At 53.0% G+C, this 24,289-nt stretch overlaps 1 protein-coding gene across 8 annotated transcripts in view; it reads left to right on the forward strand.

Moving 5' to 3' along the window:
- The window catches only part of BCAS3 (BCAS3 microtubule associated cell migration factor), a 707,133-nt gene extending 683,093 nt beyond the window's left edge, over window positions 1-24,040 (forward strand). For 2 of the 8 annotated variants that reach the window (XM_050764587.1, XM_050764589.1), the window contains 3 exons: window positions 10,291-10,356; window positions 19,809-19,899; window positions 23,191-24,040. In XM_050764587.1, coding sequence (XP_050620544.1) covers window positions 10,291-10,356; window positions 19,809-19,899; window positions 23,191-23,227 — 194 coding nt within the window. In that variant the 3' untranslated portion in view covers window positions 23,228-24,040. The remainder of the gene's footprint in view (window positions 1-10,290; window positions 10,357-19,808; window positions 19,900-23,190) is intronic. The other 6 variants (XM_050764586.1, XM_050764588.1, XM_050764591.1 and 3 more) reach the window with 3 other exon arrangements.
- Window positions 24,041-24,289: the final 249 nt, after the last annotated feature.

Genomic DNA, 24,289 nt, shown 5'->3' on the forward strand with positions numbered 1-24,289 from the left:
AGGAGCTCCTGGGTGGCTATTCTCTCCCACCGGCTTCTCAGGAGCCCCTTGGGGCATCTCACCGTCACCCGGCAAGAGGATTTGAAGGTGCACTGAGTCACAGCTGTGGAACTTCAGCCTGGCATAGTAACCTGCGCAGCACTGGCAGCGGTGCATCTGCCAGACAGCTGAGGGATTCAGGGGAGGCTTTGTGGCCTTAAGCAGGTTCATGAAATTAAAAAGAATAAAAAAAGAGAAAGAAAGAAAGGTAGAGGAAATTAAAACTGCATGACCCACAGGTCAGAAAATAGGCGACTCCCTTTTTTTTTTTTTTTAAACAGAGGGATTTCATTGTCCTCCCCAAACTGTCACCAAAAGGAATTCAGTTGGTTTTCTCTGACCATATTGGATGTATGTTTTATTTTTAAGAAAAAAAACTACTTTTTTGTTTTTGTTTGTTTGTTTTGAGACAGAGTCTTGCTCTGTCACCCAGGCTGGAGTACTATGGCGTGATCTCGGCTCACTACAACCTCCACCTCCTGGGTTCAAACAATTCTCCTGCCTCAGCCTCCCTAATAGCTGGGCGCCCACTACCACATCTGGCTAATTTTTGTATGTTTAATAGAGACGGGGTTTCACCATGTTGGCCAGGCTGGTCTTGAACTCCTGACCTCATGATCCTCCTGCCTCAGCCTCCCAGAGTGTTGAAATTACAGGCATGAGCCACCACGCCCAGCCTAAAACTACCCCCATTTTAAAAGCCAGTAAGCGAAGCAGATATTATGGAAGTTACCCAGTTTCCATGGTTGAGAATCACTTTTCATATTTTCCAACTAGAGGTAAAGCATCAGCCTGGTAGTGCAGCCCAGGACTTTGAAAGGGCACCCTGGTACACCCGTGCCCAGGTCAGCTTACTGCCCGGAGGTAGCCGGGGAAATACAGTGCAGCATGGGTAAGAATTTCCAGCAAGCCACTCTCTGCCCATAGCAACCTCTCAGTCCCCCTCTTTCTTCCCACAACCCTACTTCTCTAGGTGGCTCACAGGACAAACGAGGTATCAGCAAGTGTTTGCCTCTGATAGGTCCTCTGATGCACCAGAGCTAAGTCAGTTCCCTTAATGCTTTCCAGCAAGCATCACATGTGACACAGCAATTGGGACCGATGGCCTCTTTATCAAAGTATGAATGAAGCACAGAGACCAACTGAAAACTTGCTCTCATGATCCCTGATGCAGAAGCCTATTCTACAGCACACCTCACTGTTATATAGGTGTAGCCAGCCTTGATTTGTGGATTTCTGTAATGTAAAAACTCCTATTATGGCCAATTTCAACCTGTCACATGGTGTCAGCCAGCTAACAGAGGTTCTGGAGATGTAACAGTCTGTGCGCTCCAGCACCTGGCTAGTAAGCTGTACCCTAGGGCAGGTCACCTCCCCCCAAAGTAAAGCAAAACCTTTTCAAACCTCACTATTCAGAGTAGTCTGGGGGTTGAGGGTTAGCTTTGGTCAAAGGATACACAGTTTCAGTTAGATGAGAAGAATAAGTTCAAGAGATGTATTGTCCAGCATAGTGATTCTAGTTAATAACAATGAATTCCTGAAAGTCACTCAGAGAGTAGATCTGAAGTGTTCTCCACACACAAAATATTAAGTATGTGAGGTAATGCATGTTAATTAGCTCGATTTAGCCATTCCAAATGTATACATATTTCAAAACGCCAAGTTGTATATGATAAATATATATAATTTTTATTTGTCAATTAAGAAAAAAATTTTTTTAAAGCGTGGTCTTCAGACCCACAACAGCATCAGTAGCCAGGCGCTGGTGAGAAATGCAGAGCCTCAGGCCCCGCCCAGCCCTGCTCAGCCAAGGTCTACATTTCAGCAGGATCCCTGTGCATGCTGAAGTTTGAGAAGGTCAATTTTAAATTATGGTTAACTTATAAGACAGATGACAGTTCTTTGGTCTGTGATGGATGCTGACCAAATAGTTGAATTCAATCACCTATGTGATTTGCAAGTTCAGCTCTAAGATAACTGGCTGAATTGCATTCTTGCTAATATTCTTCTGCCCCTTGACCCCCTCACCCTTCCATCTTTCCATTTGGCAAACTCCAATTCAAGCTCAATCCAACTCTGGGTTGAAGAGTTGGATTCCTTACACCTGGGTTCCTGAAGAAAGAGCACATATTATTCCAATTGGTGCCTCTACCGATCCATGGTCTCTCCACTGGAGCCTGCTCTGTATTTTCCTCATGGCCCCCGCCCCCATTCTCAGTTTGCATTCATCTTTTGCAGCAGAGGCCAGTGCCTAGCGCAGTGTCTGCGATAGAGACGCGGAGACGATGAATTCTTACTCAGCCTCTGGCTACTTCTCAGTCCTTTTCTTCTGTTGTCCTTAGGTTTATTTCTCAAGGCCTTGTCTTGGCCCTGGTCTCTTCTCCCTTAGTACCTGGCAATCTCTGCTTCCATGTCTCCAATTACATCCATAAACTGATGATTTCCAAATAGTTTCCAAGTTGGCTTTCTCTCCTGATCTCCAGAACCATCTGTTCAGCTACCTACTGACATATCCACATGTCTACAAACTGAATTCCTCTCTTCAGGCCCTTTCCTTCTGTCGAGTTCCCCCATCCTAGTGTCCAAAGCCCTTTGAGACCAGCCACTGCCCTCGCTCCAGAATCATCTCTTGCTGCCCTGGGCCAGCTCCAGCCAAGCTAAAATCCCAGAGGGTCCCTGAGCACACGCAGTCTCTTGCCTGCCAGGCTTCTGTGCATACTTTTCCTTTCGCCTGGAATGCTGTGTCTCAAAGCCCCCTCCTCTCTCTGTGACCCCCCTCAAAATAACTTGACTAATTCCTGCTCAGCAGACATTCCTTTCAATATTGCCTTTTCTAGAAAAATAGAATTTTTAAAGTAAGCAAAACATTGACTTATTCCAACTGTTTTGTGTCTAGGTAAAGATATAACTTAATACCAGTAAAAAAGCTTTTTAAATGAACACCTGTGTACATATTAAGTACATTTTCTCTTTCGACTTTAACTCTTTCAATAACTGTAGCTGCACCTTGTCTTTCTTTTTAGTGCTCTCACACATCTGATATAAAAAGCCCAGGCCTTATGCATGGGTCCAGATCCCTGTGTAAAGTTTTTGTTTTGTTTTGTTTTGTTTTCTGAGACAGAGTCTCGCTCTGTTGCCCAGGCTGGAGTACAGTGGTGTGATCTCGGCTCACTGCAACCTCCGTCTCTGGGTTCAAGCGAGTCTTCTGCCTTAGCTGCCCGAGTAACTGGGACTCAGGTACCTGCCACCATGCCTGGCTAATTTTTGTATTTTTTAATAGAGACAGGGTTTCACCATGTTAGCCAGGCTGGTCTCGAACTCCTGGCATCAAGTGATCTGCCCACCTCAGCCTTCCAAAGTGCTGGGATTACAGGCATGAACCATGGTGCCTGGCCCCTGTTTAAAGTATTCTTGATGCATCTCTGTTGCAGGAAGTATCTGTTTGCTGCTGTTAACTTTTTTTTTTTTTTTTTTTTTTTTTTTTTGCTCTGTCACCCAGACTGGAGCGCAGTGGCACGATCTCGGCTCACTGCAACCTCCACCTCATGGGTTCAAGCGATTCTCATGCCTCAGCCTTCTCTCCTGGGGCCCTTTCCTGAGTGGCTAGGACTACAGGCGTGTGCCACCACGCCCAGCTAATTTTTGTATTTTTGGTAGAGATGGGGTTTCACCATGTTGGCCAGGCTGGTCTCAAACTCCTGGCCTCAGGTGATCCACCCACCTCAGCCTCCCAAAGTGCTGGGATTACAGGCGTGAACCATGGTGCCCGGCCCCTGTTTAAAGTATTCTTGATACATCTCTGTTGCAGGAGTAGGAGTATCTGAGTATCTGTTTGCTGCTATTAACTTCTTCTTTTTTCTTTTTTTTTCTCGTTCTGTCACCCAGGCTGGAGTGCAGTGGCATGATCTGGGCTCTCTGCAACCTCTGCCTCCAGGGTTCAAGCAATTCTTATGCCTCAGCCTCCCAAGTGGCTAGGACTACAGGCGTATGCCACCACATCTGGCTAATTTTTGTATTTTTAGTAGAGACAGGGTTTCACCATGTTGGCCAGGCTGGTCTTGAACTCCTGACCTCAAGTGATCTGCCTGCCTTGGCTTCCCAAAGTGTTGGGCTTACAGGCATGAGCCACTGCGCCCGGCCTGCCGTTGACTCTTAAGTGCTCACAGAGTCAGCTCTCAGGGTCCGGGAGACTGTCTGTTCCCGGTGACGGTTCCTTCCTGCGGCCCCGGGCTCACTGATTCTTCTTTACAGTGACAGCATTAAAGAGAGGAAAAGGCTTCATCTTTTCCTGTCTGCCGTCTCTTTAACAGTCTCTGCTTCAGCCAGAAGCAGTTATTCTTGGGGGTCACATAGTGGGCTCAATCTTTGCCTCTTACCCTCTGTCATGTATACATTTTACTCCCTGACCTAGTTCACCCACATCTGTAACCCTTCACAAAACAATATTACAGCCAGTGCATTCTAGTACTTTCTTTTCTTCTATTATTCTAAGAATTATCTTGTACTTTCTATTTTATTTCATTTTTTTAAATGCACTCATTACCCACTAAAGTGATTTCATAATACATTGGTGAATGGCAATCTATGCTTTGAAAGTCAGTGCTCTAGCTTATTCACCTAAATCCTCTGAGTTTTCCCATTTATGTATTAATTACTCTGCAGAAAAGGCTTTAAGATTATTTTCAACTAAAGCTCTTCCAAAGATTTCTGTCAGAAGCTACTTTTTATGTATTGAAAGGGCTGCGCCTTTCTTTTTCTCTTGTTAACATAAAAAGCACACTTTGAACATTAGGCAGTTTTTAAGTGATCACGGGATGGTTTCAGCAAGTTAATAACAAATATTTGTTGATTGCTATGTTTTGCAAAAGATGACCTAAAAGCACTATTCGTGTGTGTGTGTGTGTGTGTGCGTGCGCACTAACGTGTACTAATAAAGTCTTTCATTTTAAGACCATAAAAAAGTAAGCTCTCAACAAATGTGAGATATTTTTACTGGAGTCGATCAGATATGTACCAAATAACTAATCCAAATAACTCAGTGTATTGGACCCCTCTCCTGCCTCTAGAATCAGCTCTTCCAAAGGGCCTTGGAACTTCTGCCTGCGTCAGTACGGAGGGCCGGGGACTTTTTCATTCTAAGGCTACATTTCTAGTAGGTGTCATATTAGACCCATCCCATCCCAGGGTGCCACATGATCAGATGACAGTAATTGCAGGCACCAGTGCCATGAATTATCTTTTTTCTTTTTTCTTTTCTTTTCTTTTTTTTTTTTTTTTTTTTTTTTTTTTTTTTGAGACCAAGTCTCACTCTGTCACCCAGACTAGAGGGCAATGGCACAATCTCGGCCCACTGCAGCCTCCACCTCCCATGTTCCAGTGATTCTCCTGCCTCAGCCTCCTGGGTAGCATGGATTACAGGCATGCGCCACCACGCCTAGCTAATTTTTGTATTTTTAGTAGAGATGGGGTTTCACCATGTTGGCCAGGCTGATCTCAAACTCCTGACCTCAGGTGATCCACCCACCTCTGCCTCCCAAAGTTCTGGGATTACATGTGTCAGCCACCACACTAGGCCAATTATCTTGTCTTTTAGCCGTCCCTACTCTCTGGTCAGTCCCATTTTAAAAGCAGATACTTGATTTATCAGTGTTCACTATAGAAAGTAGTTGACCACATTGGACTTGGCAGACATTTCAGAAGACGTGGTGTTGGTTAGAATTTTCTGCATCCCACATATTTTTAAAATCTGCAATTTAGAGAGAACTTTACCCAGTCCAGCCCTAGGGGTAGATGGATGCACCCTACTGACCCAACTCATTGCAAGGCCATGGAAATAGGAACTGACAGTGTTGCCCCAGGAAGCTGGAGAATTGACACACACATGTGTTGTGTGGGCCTCCCAAGTCCCTTTCCCAAACCTGAGATTCTCTGATTCTCAGTGAAAGGTGAGCCTCCTTTATGGGTCCTGGGTTAGCCACCCTCTTCCTGTCCTAAGCAAACCCGGAGGTCGTGTGAGCTGAAGATGCTACCTTCACAGGGCTAGTGTGGCTCATAGCCCCATAGGTCACATTCCCTGCTTCCCTACCACACACAACCACCAAGCTGCTTTGATCTTTCCATAGAATCTTCTCTCCTTTTCCTACAGCCACTCTATCAGGCAAATTGGTATTTACCCCAGATACCCAGGAAGGGTTACAGTCTTTCGGCCTCCTGAAAGTACGAATTGCTCTCCTCTCCAGGATCCCCAGTGCAGCCGCCCATGAGACCCAGTGTTCGTCTTTAATTTTTTCCTCCGAGCCTTACCTCTCCAACTTCCTGGGTCCCCTTCTCAAGACGGGCAAGGGTGATTCATCGGTGCAAGCCATAGCTTCTGGCTTTGTCTGGCTCTCTTGCCAAAGTCTCTAGGCTTCTCAGGGTAATATCCCTGATTGCCCACTGCTCCTAAAATTTCCCCTCTCTCTGCAACACCAAGTTCCTCAGCAAACGCTGTCACCCAAGCAACTTAGCCGGGACCTAGGGCCTTTCCTCTGCCTTATCTAATTGGGCCCTGGAGTTTTCCTCCTTCTATAGCATCTACAGAAGTTCTCTCAGTGTCTTCTCTTAATGACCTCATCAGTGGCCCAATGTGTTCTTTCTGTGGGCGGGGCAGACAGGCTCTGTGGGTATCTGCCAGTTTCTTCCCCAATAGGCTGGAGAAAAATCAGAGACATGTTTCCTATCCTCAAAGAGATGAAAGCCCCAGAGGAGGCCACCATACTGAACGGTGGGTCTGTTTCTCTCTGACTTCTACCCCCAGCTTCCCACTGGGCCTCCCTAGCTGAGCTGGACCAAGTGGAAGTCAGGAGTGCTCCCCTGCCCACAGGGCATGGTCTTTCTAGGATGCAGAGGCAAAGCTAGAACTCCCCAGTACCTAATGCCCTGATTGCTGAGGGTGGGAGAAAGTGTCCCCAGAGGCACAGGGCCACCAAATAGAGGGCCCAGTCCCAGCAGCAGGTCACAAGCATCCCTGCTTGGAACAAGAGGGAGCAGCTGCACCAGCGAGACTGTGGGATAGCCGGTGGCCTCAGCAGGGGTGGCGGTGTTGGTGTTGCTATTTGTGTCTTGATTCAGTGTCGGATTGCCTATTCCTAGCTATTTTCCACTGGCAGAAGAGGCCAAATCTGAGAGTCCTTTCAGTTCCCAGCACCAAGCTCCCGCTATTGGGAAGAATGTGTGTGTGGGCGGGGGGGGGTTTGTTTCCCCCTTTTTGTTGGGATTTGAAGCCCTCATCAAGAAATGGGGGAAGCCTGTGACCCTGGGCAAGTGCCTTTCCCTCTCTGGGCCAGTTTCTTCCTCTGTGACACAGTGTCAGGAGGAGGAGCTAGTAAATGTAGTAATTGTTGGCCTCCTATAACTCTGATGTCCTGGCTGCTGTAGGGAGCACTGGGTCTCTCTCATTTACTCCTCTCCATGGTAGCAGTGGCCACACCTCCCATGGGACTTGTACACCTCAGACTCTGCCTGCCACATAAATGTCCTCTAATTGTCAGAGCACTGCCAGGTAGACCTTCCCCTCTCCAGTTTACAAAGGAAGAAATGAAAGATTTGAAGTGAGATTACAACTAAAAGATGTGGGATTAAAATAAGATGTCTGGGAAGAGGTTCCAGTTATTAAGATCCTGCTGGTCTCACCTGGTCTGAAGAGTTAGAGTTTTATCAGTTATTCTCACCTTTTATTCAGAATAAGCAAGGATCCAGCAGAGGAAGGGGACTGTCACTGGCAGGCCCTGCCTTGACTGCTGTCTCACTTCCCTGCTCAGAAAGTGCCCAGGCCTGCACATTACCACCCAGGCTCCTTGCCGTCGTGTTTCTGGTCTCTTGCAGGCCTTCCCCACCTTCCCCTCCAGCCTGACCTCCCACCTCCCCTTCTGCAGCAACCTCTGCATATTTCACCTCCTCCACCTTCATGCAAACATAGGATCCCAGCATCCCCAGCACGCACCCTGTTCCCCTGGCCCTGGTGCATGTTAGTCAACCCTCAGGAGACCGCTACCCTCCCATCCTGCCCAGTCGTCATCTTAGGCCAAGCTCAAATCTCACCTCCTCTGTGTTGCTTTCCCTGACCGTGAAGCCAAATGTGTGCAACTCTCTCTGTCTCTGAATTTCTGCACCACCTACTCGCTGGATACTTGGACCTGGGCAGAGAGTGTATGCTGCCTTTTCCATTAACTTGCTCACCAGTTCCCTTTGTTCTGCCATTGGAAAAGGTCCAGCCCTGGTGGTCCCTTCAGCCCCTCCCTCACCCATACTCCCACGAGTGTCTTGACCCACTACTGGTTCTTTGAACCGAGTCTGAATCATCTTTGTTATCCCCAACCACCAGCCTTCTCCCTGCCCAGCAACCAGCACTGGAAGGAGAGCCAGGCTGAGGCTCAGTTAATGTTTGTTGAGTGACTGGATGGGTTTCTGTGGCCCCTGAGAGGTAAATGAAAGCCAGTCAAAGCAATGGGAATCATTATTGATTAAAAGTCACACTTGTTAGTTTCCGGCCAGGTCTCAAATCTGATTCTGGGTTGATCATTTTCCCCACACCACCTTTGTCACTAAGGCTACTGGAGGCCCCACCAGGGGCAGAGCTGTAATGGGAGTTTGGGCTGAGACTGTCCTCTGCATATTTCTTAGTTGTCTAAAGTCACCTTTCAACTCTTTCACCAAGGCACAGTGATTCCTGTCAACAAGGAGGAAGTGCCAGTGTGACCTCTGTGACCCTTCAGAGTCCCCTCTCCAGGTGCTGCCCCAACATGAAACAGGAATTACTGTGGAAAGGCACAGGCTTGGACTGAGGGGCTGGGGGAGGGCTGTTGGACCCCCAGATCATGGGCTCTCCTCTGGAAGCATTAACAGAGGTAAATGGTTAACAAAAGGGAGGATTTCTCCCTGTTCCTCCTCCTCTGCCACAGTATTGACTTGTAACCACTGACCTTTCTGTGAGGTGTGAGATTCTGAACAAAGTTGAACGTGGTCATGGATGGTTAAATTCCCACCTTTCCCTTCGGCCCCTGCCTCTGCCCTCTGCCTTCTCAAAACATGGCCCGAGATGTGGAGGCCACCCCCTGGATGTGGTGGCCGCTAAGAGAAGGAGACACACTTGCTCACAGAAAATGAAAGTTGGCCATGACCCTCTGACCCTTTAGGAATCCAGAGCTTTGGCTCCTAGAAGCCACTGAGCACTGTAGTAAGAAGGCCAAGCCAAGCCAATCTGATTGAACTTAACAGAGAAGTGAAGTTCCCTAGCAGAAGAAGGCATTTTGGAGCACCCATCCTGGAAACAGCTTCCTAGCCTCGGCCTTCTACTTATTTCTTCCTGCCCACTCCTCCTTCCACCCCACCCCGCCCCCAGGGACCTGCCAGCCCACTGCATAAGACATTTTTTAATTTGCTGGCAAAATCCCCCAGCACCGGGCTTCGCAGCCCTCCCCCGTTACCCACATATTTTTTTATGGGGTATAGCCCGCTAGCTTGCAGTTCCACCCCTCTGCACCCTTCATTGAGTTTTGGGAGAAGCACCATCCGGTCGTGTCATTTGTTCAGGATGACTTTTCCATTCCGTGCCCACTGTGTTCGTTTTCCTGGAATGTTCCCATCATCTCCTGGCTCCCGTTGGCCAGGGCCAGCATGCCATCTCCACGCTGTTGTGTGTGACGGTTTGGTGCTGACCCAAGGGGTGGGCTGGAGGAGTATGAGCCTGGGCTGGGTCCTTGGAAAGCCTAGAGTTTCTTGGTTTCATGCATTATCCATCCCCGACCACTGAGAGCTGAATAGGAGCATGCAGTTAGCACCCTTGAGCTGGTCTTTGTGACCTTTCCCTAAGCAGCCCAATCACACACTGCCATGCAGCTTGGAAGTTCAGACCTGGTTTCCAAATCCACAGAAGCTGAGAGGAGAAAGAAAATCTGAGTGGTTACCCAAGATGCCGGCTTTGTCTCTACATCCTTCCCTACCTCAGCCCTGTGCGGCAGGCAGGAGTGTAGGAACTCAGGCAGCTGGACTGGGGAGGAGGGAGAGAAGGAAGGATGATACCAGTTTAGGCTAGTGAGAAATCTGTAAAACCCTAGATGTGCTGTGCCTGGGAACAGACCATGAACACCCCCACGAAGCTCTCAGTGGTCAAACCAGATTTGGGTATCGACTCACTTTGATCTCAGCTCTTCCTGCTCTCTTAAAGGTCCAGTTTGTGATCCTCTTTAAAGGAATATTTTATTTTCAATACAGACACAGCCCTTGATGTAGCAGTAAAAACCTTCCCCCCCGAGAGACACGTGGCTGTGAAGTGTTTTGGTATGTAACATCCTATCTTTGCCTACGTGGAAGGGGTTATCCCATTGCTTCTTTTGTCCCTCAAGAGGGTGCTCTCCCTAAGCCCTCGTGCCCAGGCCCAGGAGCACTCTAGGGAGGGCAGGGGTCAACTCAGATGGGAGATCCCTTCTGGCAGGGGACTGGTTTGGGATGGGGAGCGGCTGTCATCCTTCACCCAACAAGAGTTTCTTTGAGAACGCTACTCCCTGCCCCCCACTTTGAAGATGGAAGTCAAATTTTCGGACTCTGCTGTGCAGAGCAGAGAGGTCACTAGGCTCTAATGCATTTACCATTGACTGCCCCTCTTGTAGTGCGTCTATTAGTGAGTAATTTGATTTGTACCTATTCATTTGCAGTCCCTGCAGGAGCCTGGAGCTGGCCCCTAGTATAATTGGTGCTGTCTCTATTTTTACATCATTAGATTAGCCCCGACTCCTGGCCACTTGTTGTCTGCGCTTGTCTGTCCATTTATACAACCTAATGTAACACAAAATTCATTACTGATCACATTACTTTCAACTCTGAAGCCAGCCTTGTGATAAACATTTGGTTAACCCCTTCCTACCCACGGGAGGGCTGACAGAACAAATGCACTTCCACCCGACAGGCAAATCAATATCTTAATACACCAAAGTGGAATTGCATTTCTAGATTTGTTATTCCTCCTGGAGGAGCAAATGGAAAGGCTCGCCTGAGCCAGCTGAATTGAATAATGAATAGAGCCCCGGCACCAGCAGCCAGTCTGCGAGCACAGCACAAAGGCAGACCGGCATCAGCCGGCCTTTTCCATCTGGACGGGCGGCGGCACCACCACAATTAGCTGAGACCGTGATCCTTTCCCAGCCACGGCGTGTGGGCTTGAGACACAGGCTGGGACCCCAAAGAGGGCAACAGAGGCCATGCCCCAACACCATTCCTTTAGCTAGGCTTGCCTAGAACACTAGATCAAGAACTGGGTTAGTTAACTTCAAACCTGGTTCACTGATGTCAAGGCTACCAGACGCTAAATGCCACCGAGAAGTTAAATCGATTACTAAACTCAGGTTTACCATCTGGAAACAAACCTAAAAAGCTCTATCTCTTTAGAGCCAGGTCAGTGCATTGGGATTGGTTGGTTCACACCAACTTGTATGTGTGTGCCTGTGCCCAGGGCCAGCATTCTTCGGCACGCAGATGCCATGTGTGCCTGTACATGGTTCTGGTTCTCTGGTAGGGTTGCTGTGAGCAACATGTGGGACTCCAACACGGGAGCTGGCCAGGAGTCTTAAAGGGACCTTAACCTCAGCACAGTATTATTAATCTAGAAAATTCTCTCCTACCCCCAGCCTAGTCATCCTCTCCCCAACCCCCATTGGTCTCTGGGTAGCAGCCACAGCCCCAATAAGTCATTAACTTTCAGGACAGCTTGTTTCAAAGTGAAAAATACTCCCACTTATTAAGAAACTCTCATAAAGCCTGGGGCCGGGCACGGTGTGGCTCACTCTTGTAATCTCAGGACTTTGGGAGGCTGAGGAGGGTGGATCACCTAGGTCAGGAGTTTGAGACCAGCCTGGCCAACATGGTGAAACCCCATCTCTACTAAAAATACAAAAATTAGCCAGACGTGGTGGCACACGCCTGTAATCCCAGCTACTCAGGAGGCTGAGGCAGGAGAATCAGCTTTTGTTATTTGGCTTTTTTTTTTTTTCGGAGACAGAGTTTCACTCTTATTGCCCAGGTTGGAGTGCAACGGCACAACCTCAGCTCACCGCAACATCCGCCTCCCAGGTTCAAGGGATTCTCCTGCCTCAGCCTCCCCAGTAGCTGAGATTACAGTCACCCGCCACCACGCCCGGCTAATTTTTTGCATTTTTTGTAGAGACGGGGGTTTTACCACGTTGGTCAGGCTGGTCTCGAACTCCTGACCTCAGGTGATACACCTGCCTCAGCCTCCCAAAGTGTTGAGATTACAGGCCTGAGCCACCGTGCCCGGCCAGGAGAATTGTTTGAACCCAGAAGGTGGAGGTTGCAGTAAGCTGAGATCGCAACACTGCACTCCAGCCTGTGTGAAAGAGTAAGACCCTGTCTCAAAAAAAAAAAAAAAAAAAAAAAAAAAAAAAGGAGGGAGGAAGGAAGGGAAGGAAAGGAAGGAAGGAAGGAAGGAACTCTCAGAAAGCCTGTACCACAATGATTAGAAAAATTGGCATAGGGGAAGGAGAATGGAACCATTACCATGAAAGTCATAAGTGCTATGAACAGAAGATCCTCCAGTGGGAAGGGAAGCGGGGAAAAGCAGCCTTCTAGGGACCATTCTGCCTGGATTTGGATATGGGGAAGTTCTGGGCAGGAGGCCGAGGGGCAGAGGCACTGAAGCCTGAAACAGGACACCCCCTCTCACAGAGGACTGCACCTTGGACCCTGCTGTCCCTGCAGCTGTCCAGAGCCCTTCCAGGCCGGAAGTGGCAAACAGTCCTGTGAGACGTGGAGGTCCTGGAGATTCCTGGAGAGGGCCAGGCACCACTCAGGGCCTTGTCTATTAGACGGATTCTTCCACCATCTCTCATACCTCTCCTCCTTCGTGTACAGGGAGGGGGCAGGGAGAGGGGCGCCTCCTTGCAGCAGGCCCAGGGCCTCAAGGTGAGAAGTAAGACGGGGGGAAGGGCCTCACCCTGTCCTGGGCTGTAGGACCAGGCCCAGCTACCGAGAGCTCCTTGTCCCAAAGACTCCAGAATCGTAACCCTCAAGCACTTCCTGCTGTGAGGAGCTACGAAGCAAGCAGGGGTCCCCTCAGCAGGGTATTATGACAGCACCACATCCCAGCAGTGGAAGGACACTGGTGTTGTCACTGAGGTGAGCCTGGGCACAGTGCTGTCTCCTCGGGTCGGGGAGACCCTTTCAGAAGGAGTCAGGGCACTAACTCCCCACCCCCACCCCCGATGAACCCCCAGCACACTGTCTTGCTCGGCTGCAAGCCCGAAGCTTTGACCTCAGCTGTTAATCCTCTCAGGTGGGTAAATGGAACACAGGGGTGGGGGAGATCTGTGTATCCCATGCTGGCCCCAGCCCCATAAACTCTAGAAAACAGATAAGGGCACAGGCCTTCACCTTTGCAGACTAGGATGGACCAGTGGCAGGGAGGAACGCCCGTCTGCCTGTGGAATGAGAGACTGTGATTTCTTAACCTTGATGGAAAAGGGGAAAGCCACATCTTACCAAACTCTTCCGCTGCGTCGTAGGGAATTTAATTACATTTGGACATTGGAATGAGAAGCAGATGTGGCTCTGGCCTGCTGGCCAGCAGCTCTCAAAGGACAGCCGCTGTCCTGTGGTCTGCAGGGCTCAGTGCTATCTCGTCACGCTGGAGGGTAGCTCGGGGAGACCCCTTCCCAGGAACTAGGGTGGGTCTTCCAAGCTTCAGGGCTGGACTTCAGGACACAGACAGGTCAAGGCCAGCTGCCAGCACCTAGTGCCAAGGACCAGTCTCCAAGCCCTGTCCCCTCTTCATAGCCGGGCAGAGCAGGCCTGTGTGCTGGTGCCTGAGACTCCTCCAGGCCCCTCATTGGCATCCACACAGAGCGGTGGTGTGGCAGCACCTGGATGGGCGTTCTCCATCCCAAGCCCGCCTGCCATGCCCCTCAGCACTGAGTCCACCCTAAGTGGCATCGGCCAAGGCTCTGCCCCCAGGTTGGCACCGAGGAGCTGGAGCTAGGAGGGATATTTCAACCCCCCTCCTGGGGGGCCCTCCGCCTGCTAGAGACAGCGGAGGCAGCAAAGCTTATTTTTTTACCCAGAGGTCTCGCGTGCGTGTCCAGTGCGGGTTCTGCTTCTTAAAGCCCCCCACATGCTTTTCTCATTAGAGCCATACACGCCCAGTGAGGTCACTAGAGCAGACCCTCCCCTCCTGTGCCACAGATGCTGATGCAAATGAGAAGTGAAGTGACTCGCTCAGGTCATTTGGCACATCTGTGACAGAACTGAGGCCAGAGCGAAGTCAGCCTCTTAGCACAGTCCTCCTCCTCCCCGGGCCGTCCACAGGGAGCGGCAGGGCAGGGCTTCTCCCACATCTGGCCGATCCTCGGCATGGCTCCGGCCAGTCCTCAGACACATCCAAACTAGGGACATAGGAGCTGGGTCAGCGCAGCCTTTTCTGTCCCCTCGTATAGCATGTGGTGACCGCATGTACTCTGCCTTGGTCAGGGTTTCAGGTTTCACTAACTTAGTGGGCACTGAGAGGGTCCCCGGATGTGGGGTGCAGTCGAGGTGGTCTGGGTGGGTGATCTTCTCCTTTCAAGCCAAGACCTGGGGAGGCATGGGTAAGGTGGCTTTACTGGGAGTGAGGTGTGGCAGCCTTCTTGGGGGAAATGGCCCCAGTCCCCACCAGGCCAGCACACCCTGTGGCTCAGACCTGCCCATGCCACCACTCTTTAGTCGTTCAAAGGCTGCAAAGGAGAACCCGCGCCGGGCTGGAAGCTCTGCCTGGAACTCCAGTGCCCTCCCCACGACACACACAGGCACCGTCAGCCATACAGGAGAGGCGTGGCTGCAGTGAGGGACAGGCCCCTCCCAAGTCCTCCTCAGTCCTCAGGGCTCTCTCCTCCCCAACCTTTCCCATCTTCATTCTCCCTTCCCCAGCATTGCAATACACATCTCTCCCAGCTTCTGCCCCTGTCCCTGCTGGCACCTGCAGGTGTCTGGGGCTCTAACCTGTCTCTCAGCCCCGCTCATGGCGTTAAGGCCGCAATGGCTTGCTCTCATGAACGGGGCTTCTGGGGGCCTGAGAAGCTTTCCTCTGTGGGTCCTAGAGGGAAGGGGAATGGCTGGGGGAAGGTGACATGCCCGTGCCCTCCCTGGTTGCTCGGGTGGAAGCTCAGGCACAGAGAGGGCCCGCTGCCTACCTGACTTGCAGTGTCCTCAGCCCTCACCCTAGCTAGGTGTTGGTTGTGACTTTCACCTTCTGGGGCGGTGGACGTCTGGTGGCATCTGAGGTCTCTCATCCTCAGGTCTCCCAGCAAACCCTGCTGAGGCTTTAAAGCACCTGTGCCTGGCCCCAGTGGCCAAGGGCAGCAGTTCCAGGCATCCTGAGTCAAAAGCACCAGAGATTTCCCTTCAGTGTTTGGAGCTGGTGAGGGCTGGATGCAGGATACGCCATGCGGTCCTGCTTCATTCTATGACAGCATTCTGGATCTCACTACCTGAGGGGTCAGAAACAAAAGCTGGGCAAGGAGGAGAGAAAGCATGTTCCTGGGAGCCTGTGTGTGGAAAGAGACTCCAGCCAGGAAGGAGGCCATGCCTGCCCCCAGGCCCCAGCACTCAGGCAGGAGCTCTCAGGAGCCCAGGCTGTGTTGCGAGGAAGGCACCAGTGCATGAGGTGCCTGGGCCAGGGGTCTGTGCTCAAACTTAGGCATGAAGCCCCCGAGATAACAGCAGGCCAGAGTGAGCCCTGCCTCTCACCTGCTCCCTGGTGCCTGCAGCCCAAGCCAGGGTTCCTGTTAGCAGAAGCAGAGGAGTCTTTTCATCCTCAGCTTCCAGAAGCTGCCCTCCTTCCTTCCTCCAGCATGCCTGGGAAGGGAACAGAAACTCCTGCCAGAGGAGAAAGGGGACTCCCTTCTCAGTCCCTGCTAGCCCAGCCCCCCATCCTCCCAAGCGCTCACTGCTGGTGGGCAAAGAGGACTCCTGGTCTGTGGGCATGGCAGCCTGGCAGCCTGTGAGCTCTGAAGCCTTAGGGAGGAACCTGGTGGGGAGGGGAGCCCCACACTGCTGGGTGAAGCCTGGCGGGGCGGGTGGTGGGGAAGAGGGAAAGCGCAGGGGAGCCAGGAAGCCTGGGAGGTGGGTACACTGAGTGCAGTGGGAAGCAGGGCTGCCTTTAACTGCTGCACTTTTCACCTCCTAAAAAGTGCCCTGGGGGCTGCGGCTGGCTCCATCCCAGAGTGTGGTCTCTGACAAGGCTGTCAGGGGTTTAGAGCCAATCTCAGCCAACTCCGTCTCTGTCTCACAGAGCAGGCCCCCGCCTCCTCAGCCACCCTCTGGAAGAGACAGCAGTTGTTTTCAGGCACAGGACTGGTGTAAGACAAACAGCCCCAAGCCATGTCTGCCTGGACCACCACCTCTCCAGGTGCCAGCGTCAGCACCAGGAAGCTGCCAGCCCTGCTCAGCCCCACACAAGTTGGTCAAGTCTTCCCTCCACTCAGCCTCTCTCTCTCCAAGCCCCATTTTGCATAGCCAGTCCTGTTTGCAGGACATAACGGCCCTGTGTGCAGGCCCCTTGCTGACCAAGTTGATCCCTTGGGGCAGACCCCATGTGGTCCATTTACTGAACTTAGAGCAGTCACGTGACCCGCTGGTCTCCTCTTCACATGTCCCATCAAGGGAAAATGCAGAAAATGCCTGACCTCCTAATGAGAGGACCTCCCCAACTATGTACCTCACTCCCCATTCAGGAACCCCCAGGCAGAAGGGGACTGAAGCTGTTGGTTGCAAACCTCCTCAAAGCCAGGCACTGGGCAAACCGGGCAGCTCGGCTGGCTGCTGTGTGCCGCGAAGCCATCCGCTCCCCTGGGCCACCAGCAAGCCCAGCCCCAGCAAGGGTCTTAACCACAGTCCCTGCTGATGTGGGAGAGCTGAGAGGTGGATGCAGAAGGGAAAAATCGATGCATGTCAACAGGGTTGGAAATTTATTTTCCATCTTGGAAGAGGGTATTTGCAAAGAGACGAGGAGGGAAATGAAAAGCTGTAAACACATATCTGCCATCTTCCTCCCTGGGCCATTTCTTGATTAAAAAGAAAGAATCCTTCCCAAACTCCAGTGGAAGCCAAGCTGATGAGGGCCTGGATGGCAGAGACACCTGCTGGGGAGGGAGGCTGGAGAGGGACCCTGTAGTCCTGTGGATCATCACAATGACTAATCCGATTGCAGCAATAATAGTAACTCACATTTGCTGACTGGAAGCGTTAAGCACTTTGTGATGCACTCTACATGCATTATTTAATTTCATTCTTAGAACCAGGCCATGACACAGACATTGTTAACCTCATGTTCGGGAACCTGAGGCACAACGATTCGAGTAGCTTTCCTAAAGTCTCCCAGGTAGCAGGTGGCCGGGGGCTGTGACCTTAACCACTTCCCTAAACGCCTCCACCAAGCTGGGCAGACACTGCCCCTCTGCCTTCTCGGGTTCTCCGAGTTGGGGGGATGGACTGGCTGGGGGAAACATCCTCATCCTCCCGCTCACTGCTGGAAGCAGGCAGAGCTGTGGGTGCAGGGTCAGACTGGACCCTAAGGTCTCATCCTACTCCCACCAGGCAGCGTGGGTGGAGAAATGCAGCCAGGGCTCAGTCACAGTGCTCTGCCAGTCCCTTCAGTGGGCAGCATCAATGCTCATGTACAGAGCCGCGGACGCTGCTCCTTTTGTGGTGGCAGAAGTGCCAGAGCTGCCCAAGGCTGAACCAGGGGCCCCAGGCAGCCTCTTCCTAAACACATACAGAGCACTGCCCTCCCTGGCCCCACTCAGGTCCCTGGGCTAGGGCTCAATGCCCCTGCTTCCAGAAGCCAGAGGAGCTTTTCTCAGGGCCTTTGACGTCCAGCTTGGAAGAGACCCAGAGGACACCAAGCCCGCAGCAGGACTTCCTCACTCTTTTGTTTTGTTTTGTTTTTTGAGATGCCAGGCTGGAGTGTAGTGGCACAACCATAGCCCGCTGCAGCCTGGAGCACCTGGGCTCAAGGGATCTTCCTGCCTCCCGAGTAGCTGGGACTACAGGCACGTGCTACCACGCCTGGCTAATCTTTTAATTTTTGGACACGGTTTTGCTGTGTTGCCCAAGATGATCTTGAACTCTTGGCTTCAAGTGATCCCCTTGCCTTGGCTTCCCAAAGTGTGGGATTACAGGCGTGAGCCACTGCACCCTGCCTGACTTCACCTCCAACCTGCTGCTGGGCGCCCTGGTTTGGCCTCTCCAGCTTTCCCTGCGTCTCACACAGGCCCTGTGCCCTCCACATTTCACCCCTCCCGGGGAGTCTGCTGCCCATCAACTCACAGCCTGGCAAAGGGACCACAACACTGCACTGTGGGCGGGGGGGCAGGGGCCATGCTGCATGACCCAGCTCAGGAGTAGGGTGAGGTGTGGGCAGCTGGGCCCTTGCCTCCTCACAGACAGAGAGCGACCCCACCCCACGCCATCTCCCTGGGCACACGCTCCCAGGTGACCAGGGTTGCTTCTCTCTAAAAAGGCCAGCCCCCTGTCTCCGCCCCCTCTGACACCTCTGAGTTTGGACAGGCTCCATATGGAGTGGGGCAGCGTGTGGATCCAGCTTGCTTTTTTTTTTTTTTTCACCCTGAGAACAGTAGTGCCAAGGATTGAGCTGTCTCATCCTTCACTTGTTTCACGAGAGCAGAGGCACCTTTCCTTCAGGTGCTACTCATTCATCATCCCCCTACCCCTGGGGCCTGTCTATCCTGGCCCAAGTCATAGAGGGGCAGCTGCGGGTAACAGGCCCATTTCCAATATGAGCCAACAGGAATGGCTCTCCAGCATGGGCATGGGGGCCGGTCTTAGTGATGCCGGAGCTGCCAGCACCCTGTGGCCTGCACCAGCACCCGTTCTTTCTTGGGGGATGGGGGGAGAGGGTGAAGAACCAGGGCTAGTGGCTGCTTCCTCTTCCTTGGTTTTGCTCTCTGCAGCGTGGGTATATAGCTCCCACTGCCCAGGGAAACCACATCCCTGGAGAATGCAAGGTCACAATGAGGTGACTGGGTCTAGCCGCTTGCCTGAGAGCCACTCCTCCTCTCCTGCCCTACTTCAGGGCCTGGAGAACAAGCTCTTTTAGAGCTTTTCCCACTGACCAGAATCTCCACACCTCTAAGTGGGGAGGCGGCTGGGGACACTTTCCTTATTTCCTGCCACAGAGCCCCCAGCACTCCCTTCGGGGCCCTGGCAGGTTCCTCATGGACTTCCCCCACAGGTCCACCTCAGCCACAGGACAGCTGCCCAGACCTGGGGGTCTTGGGAGTGGGGGAGGAGGGCAGCAGCCAGGAGTTGGGCCACTGAGTCAGAAGGTCCAAGGGCGCCCCTAAAAACTGCAGTCTATCTCCCTGTCCTCTTCCGGCAACCCACCTGCATGGGACCCCATCTGGCACTGCATGGGCCGTAGGTCCCCACCCCTCCCCCTTCCTAAAACTGTTCCTCATGCTGAACCTGTGACTCCTCTCCCCCTCCCCCACACTGAACGGAGTCTTGGCCCCCTCTGTCACAGCAGATCCATCTCTGCGACCTCCAAGACCGACTGGTCCCCAGCCCCTACACATGCATGTCACTGTCCTCCTTGACTGCAAGCTCCCCTCCTCACGGTGTGCCCCCGCACCTCCTGACACCTCTCCACCTGCTTGCAGAGATCAGTGTACTTCTCAATCGTTGTCCATATCTTTTCCAAAAAGATTCCTCAATGCTTTTCTTTTCAAAAGGGAAAAAAAAAGGAAAAAAAAAACAATGCCAACAGCCCAGCGTCCGTGAGCAACCCAACAGTAACAAAGCATGCGTTCGGGATGGAGGAAGGTAAGGCCACACATTTCCGTTTGCCGCTTGCTCCTAGGGCTGGGCGGCCGGGATGACTTAGAGTGGGGAATCTGAGCAGCCTTCCTCCCCTCCACTTCCCACACACACCCCTGCCTGCAGGGGGAGGAACAGAAGGGGTCTGAGAGGAGGCATGGAGAAAAGCGCCCACAAAGCTGCCCTGGGGCCAGCAAGCCACCGTTTCTTTCACTGTTAGTCTGTGTTGAAGAATGGGCCCCCACCTCCCCTTACCACATCTTTTATTCATTCATTCATTCATTCATTCATTCATTCATGCTAGAAATGTTTAGGGCACCCATGATTTTCCAGGCCACTAAGGATACAGAGATAAGGCACAGAACCCCCCTGAGGGGGTCTCCTCTAGATGAGGAGACACATGGGAGGGCGAGGGGGCCTGGGCTAGGAGTCAGCATAGCGCAGGGTGGGGTCTGGCAGGCTCTGTGGGGGGGCAGGATGGGCTCACAGAGGAGTGGATACTGGTGCTAAGCTTTGGAAGATGAGTAGGTGTTCTGGGGCCCAGGGAGCCAGTGTAGGGCTTTTTAGAGCAATTTACATGAGCACAGGCCCAGAGGCCTAGAACCACCTGGATGGGTCCAAACACCACACAGCTTCATCACTTTCATGTCTCAGACATAATAACGGGTACCACTAGTGAGGCGTTGGCAGCAGGTCATGGGAAGGCCATTTCATGGTGCTGGGGAGTTCAGAGCTTGCCCTGGGAACTGTTAGGAGTGGTTGAAGGCTTTTACGCAGAGGAAAAGCAAGATGAGGGCCATGCTGTAGACAGCCCACTCTGGCTTTGGCACAGGGCGGGTGACCTGGAGTCAGGAGACCGAGGCGCACAGTGCAGGCTTAGCCAGGGCAGAGGCAGAGGAGGGAGAAGTTCAGCAGAGCCTTGGTTACCCTGGGATGCAGGGGCGAGGGAGAACGCTGCCCCCATCCATCTTACCCAGGCCTAACTGACAAAGGGAAAGTTCGAACAAGGCACTCGGGCAGTCCCTGGCCCCCAAGAACAGCACATTCATCTTGTAAGCCCCTGGGCGGGTTTCCCTGCACTGTGGTGTGATGGGCTGGGGTGCGTCCATGAAAACTGATTGGTGGGACCACCGAAGCTGCTGGGGTATTTGCTGGGGGCCTATGCCAGGGGACGGTGGGGGTGCCATGCCTGGGCCTGGGCTCCCGTTTCCTGGCTTCCTTGGCAGTGTGGACATAGAGGCATTTTGCATCAAGGCTGTTGAAGCTGTCCCTGAGCTGTAAAAAGGGGCCAGTCTTCCCCATCCTGGTGGCCCTGCCTGCTTCTTCCTCGGGGGCCTTCTTCCTTAGGCCTGGCGGCCCGATCCTAAGGAAGCCCCTGCTTTTCTTGCTCCTGCCGGTGCTCTTCTCCCGCCCGCCTGGCCCTGCTGTCAGCGCCCCCTAGTGCCGGGCCGGCCGCGCATGAGGGCGGTGGTACCTCAGAGATCGCCCACAACTCGGCTTGCTTGTGGGGAAAGAAGGCAACAGAGGGGGCTCTTGGAATCTGGAGCTTCCACGTAGAATCCCCAGGGTCTACTCTTGGCTTTACCACCCTCTCCATCTCATAGCACGATGGCCTGTCACCCCAAATTACGGTGATACTGAAGAAGGAGCAGGAAAAAAAGATCCTACCTGCCTTGTTTTCTATCCGTATCCAGATAGCTCTTGACTTTCCCAGGCAGCCAATGTCCCTTGGAGGTCAGGGACCATAGTCAGGCCCTCGGCCCCTGTCCACAGTCCCATCCCCCTACTTTCCCTAATTTGCCAAGAGGCCCTGGTGTCCCAGTGAACTGTCCCACCGAGACCCAGGCCACAGATGCGGCTGATGGATCCCAAGGGCCCCTCCCCTGACAAGGCCCAGGTGCCTGCCTCCTCCCCACTCCACTCTGTGGCCGCTGCAGGCCTGCAGAGAGTGGGGGTCAGTGGCTCGTTCCTGGCTGGCTGGTGCTGGCCGGCCCAGGAGTGAAGGCCGTGACCCCTTCATTCCCTAACCAGAGCCAGCTGTACTGCGCGTGTGGTGGCAGGAGGCCTGGGAGCGGTTGCAGGCTGAAGACCAAGGTCTCAAGCCAGACCAGATGAGTGCAACGTTTGTGCACATCTTGCTCTTTCAAATGACTGCTTTGAAGTCCTGCACTCCTGGGTGGACAGGCCAGACCCCCTCAGTCACAGGCAGGCGTTCCTTGGAGAAGGTTGCAGGTCTACATATCTTGGCTTGGGGCAGACACCAGAGACTGCCCAGTATGTCTGTGCCCACATGTCAGAGCCCCCGGGGGAGCCTGAAAGGGAATCGGAACTGGCCACCTTCAGAAAGCCAAGAAGTCATTGGTTCTTCCTTACACTCAGCATGCAGGGAATTCCGTTCCCAGTCCACCTACCCCAGGACCTGACTTGGGTCCAGAGATGGTAGGACAGTTGAGGGGCCCATAGCTGAATGAGATGGGCCAAGCTGCCATATCTGAGATGGCGTGCAGGGCCAATATGGATGTGCAGGGCCAAGGAGGCAGAGGAGGAGGAGGGCAGGACTCCCTGCCTGCCCTTCAGGTTGATGCTGAGGGGCATCCAGGAGACTTGGGGCCCAAGAGGAAAGGAGAAAGGAGGCACCTCAGGCAAACAGGGGCCCTCTCTTCACTGGAGAAGGCCCCGCTTAAACCAGGCATCCTCTCCCAGGGAAACAGGACACTTGCCAGGAGGTGCCAAAGATGAGCCAAGACCTGGCCATCAGGCGGACTGTGTGGGTGAGCATGAGTGAACGAGTGAGTGGCAAAGCCAGGCAGAAGCTCCAGGCACAGGCAGGGTAGGAGAGAGGTGGGGACAGATCAGGCAGGGGCGCTGCAGGCCCTCTGGTGTCCTGGCTTCTCCCCACTTGCCTCCCCTGTAGAGCCAGGACAGGAGGCACTGTGGAGTTGGGGGCATGCTGGCTGAGCATGAGTGTGTGCAGGTGCGGGTACAGGCCCCGTGAAGAGCTGTGTCGTCCACACACATTGTCAGGGTGGCCGTGCTTTGGGCCTAAAGGGCTTCCCGCAATAGGGAGACCGTGCTCTCACACCGGAGTCTGCCAGCCAGGGGGCTTTCCCTCCCCTGGCTGAGCCTTCCTGTGACCTGAGCTGCCCCCTGCCCATCCAGGGAGCAGTGGGGATCCGCCTGTGGAAGGACACAAGTGAACCCAGAATGGTGCCTCAAGGCAGGCAGCCTGGCCCAGATGGTGCCCCCACTCCCCAGGCCCAACTCTAACCAGTCCTGGCCCTCTCCTGTGTCTTGCAGAACTTCAGCGAGAGGGAAGCATCGAGACTCTGAGTAACAGCTCAGGCTCCACCAGTGGCAGCATACCAAGAAACTTTGATGGCTACCGATCTCCGCTGCCCACCAATGAGAGCCAGCCCCTCAGCCTCTTCCCGACTGGCTTCCCGTAGGTACCAGCAATCTGCTTCTGACTGGCCAGCCCCCTCCCCTGCTGGAGGAGGGGAGAAGCCCCGCTCTGGTCCTACCCTCCAGTTTCTGCTCCTCCTTCATCAACCACCTTCCCCAAGCTTAGTGACAGCAGCCACCCGTCCTACCTGGATGGAGAAGAGACCCTTCTCCAAGCACCTCGGCGCACCTGCCCTCTGCCACACCTGTCGGTGGAGGCTGTGGCCAGGAGAGACTGCAGAAGCTCGGTCCCTGTGTATGTTTGCATATGACATCCTGCATTGGATCCGCTTTTGTATTTTTTAACCATACCCACGGTGGGGCGGGGAGGGGGGCCTGGAACAGTGACCAGATCTGGGGGCCTGAGTGGGGACAGAGTTGATGGTCCACCCGGCCATCTTGACCCTGAGTGGATAGTCACAGCCTCAGCTCACATCTGTCTGTGACACGCTGCCCCCAGCTTCCCCTGGTCAGCCCCACTCCAGCACAGGGTGAACGGAGGCCCAGAGTACTAGGGAAGGAGGAAGGGAGGAGACGCCTCTTCTTCCTCCTTTCTTTCCCCATCTGTTCATGGGAAGAGTTTGTCTTTCTTATCTTTAAGCCCCTTTACCCTGGTCCTGTACTGATCAGCGAAGGAAACCGTGGTTACTGAGGCCCTGTCAAAAAGTGCACGTCTTGTCCAATAAATCACGCTGCAATTGGTGTCTATCCCTGAGTTGCTGGGGTCAGGGTCCTCTCCAAACGCGGAACAGAGTCCTTTGGCCTGAGTGCCCAGGATCCCAACACCCCCTTGGGGTGCAGCTTGGGGGCAGAAGGAGTCAGTGGAGGGTTGGAATGGGAAGAACTTTTGTCCTGGAATTTGGATGGGGCCTGATTTAAGCCCATTCTCCAAGCATCTTGATTTAAGTCCATTCTCTAAGCATCATGCCTATTACCAGAGGTAGTAAGTTCTTGG

The sequence above is a fragment of the Macaca thibetana genome, chromosome 16 (genome assembly GCF_024542745.1).
Source record: "Macaca thibetana thibetana isolate TM-01 chromosome 16, ASM2454274v1, whole genome shotgun sequence".
Taxonomy (NCBI): domain Eukaryota; kingdom Metazoa; phylum Chordata; class Mammalia; order Primates; family Cercopithecidae; genus Macaca; species Macaca thibetana.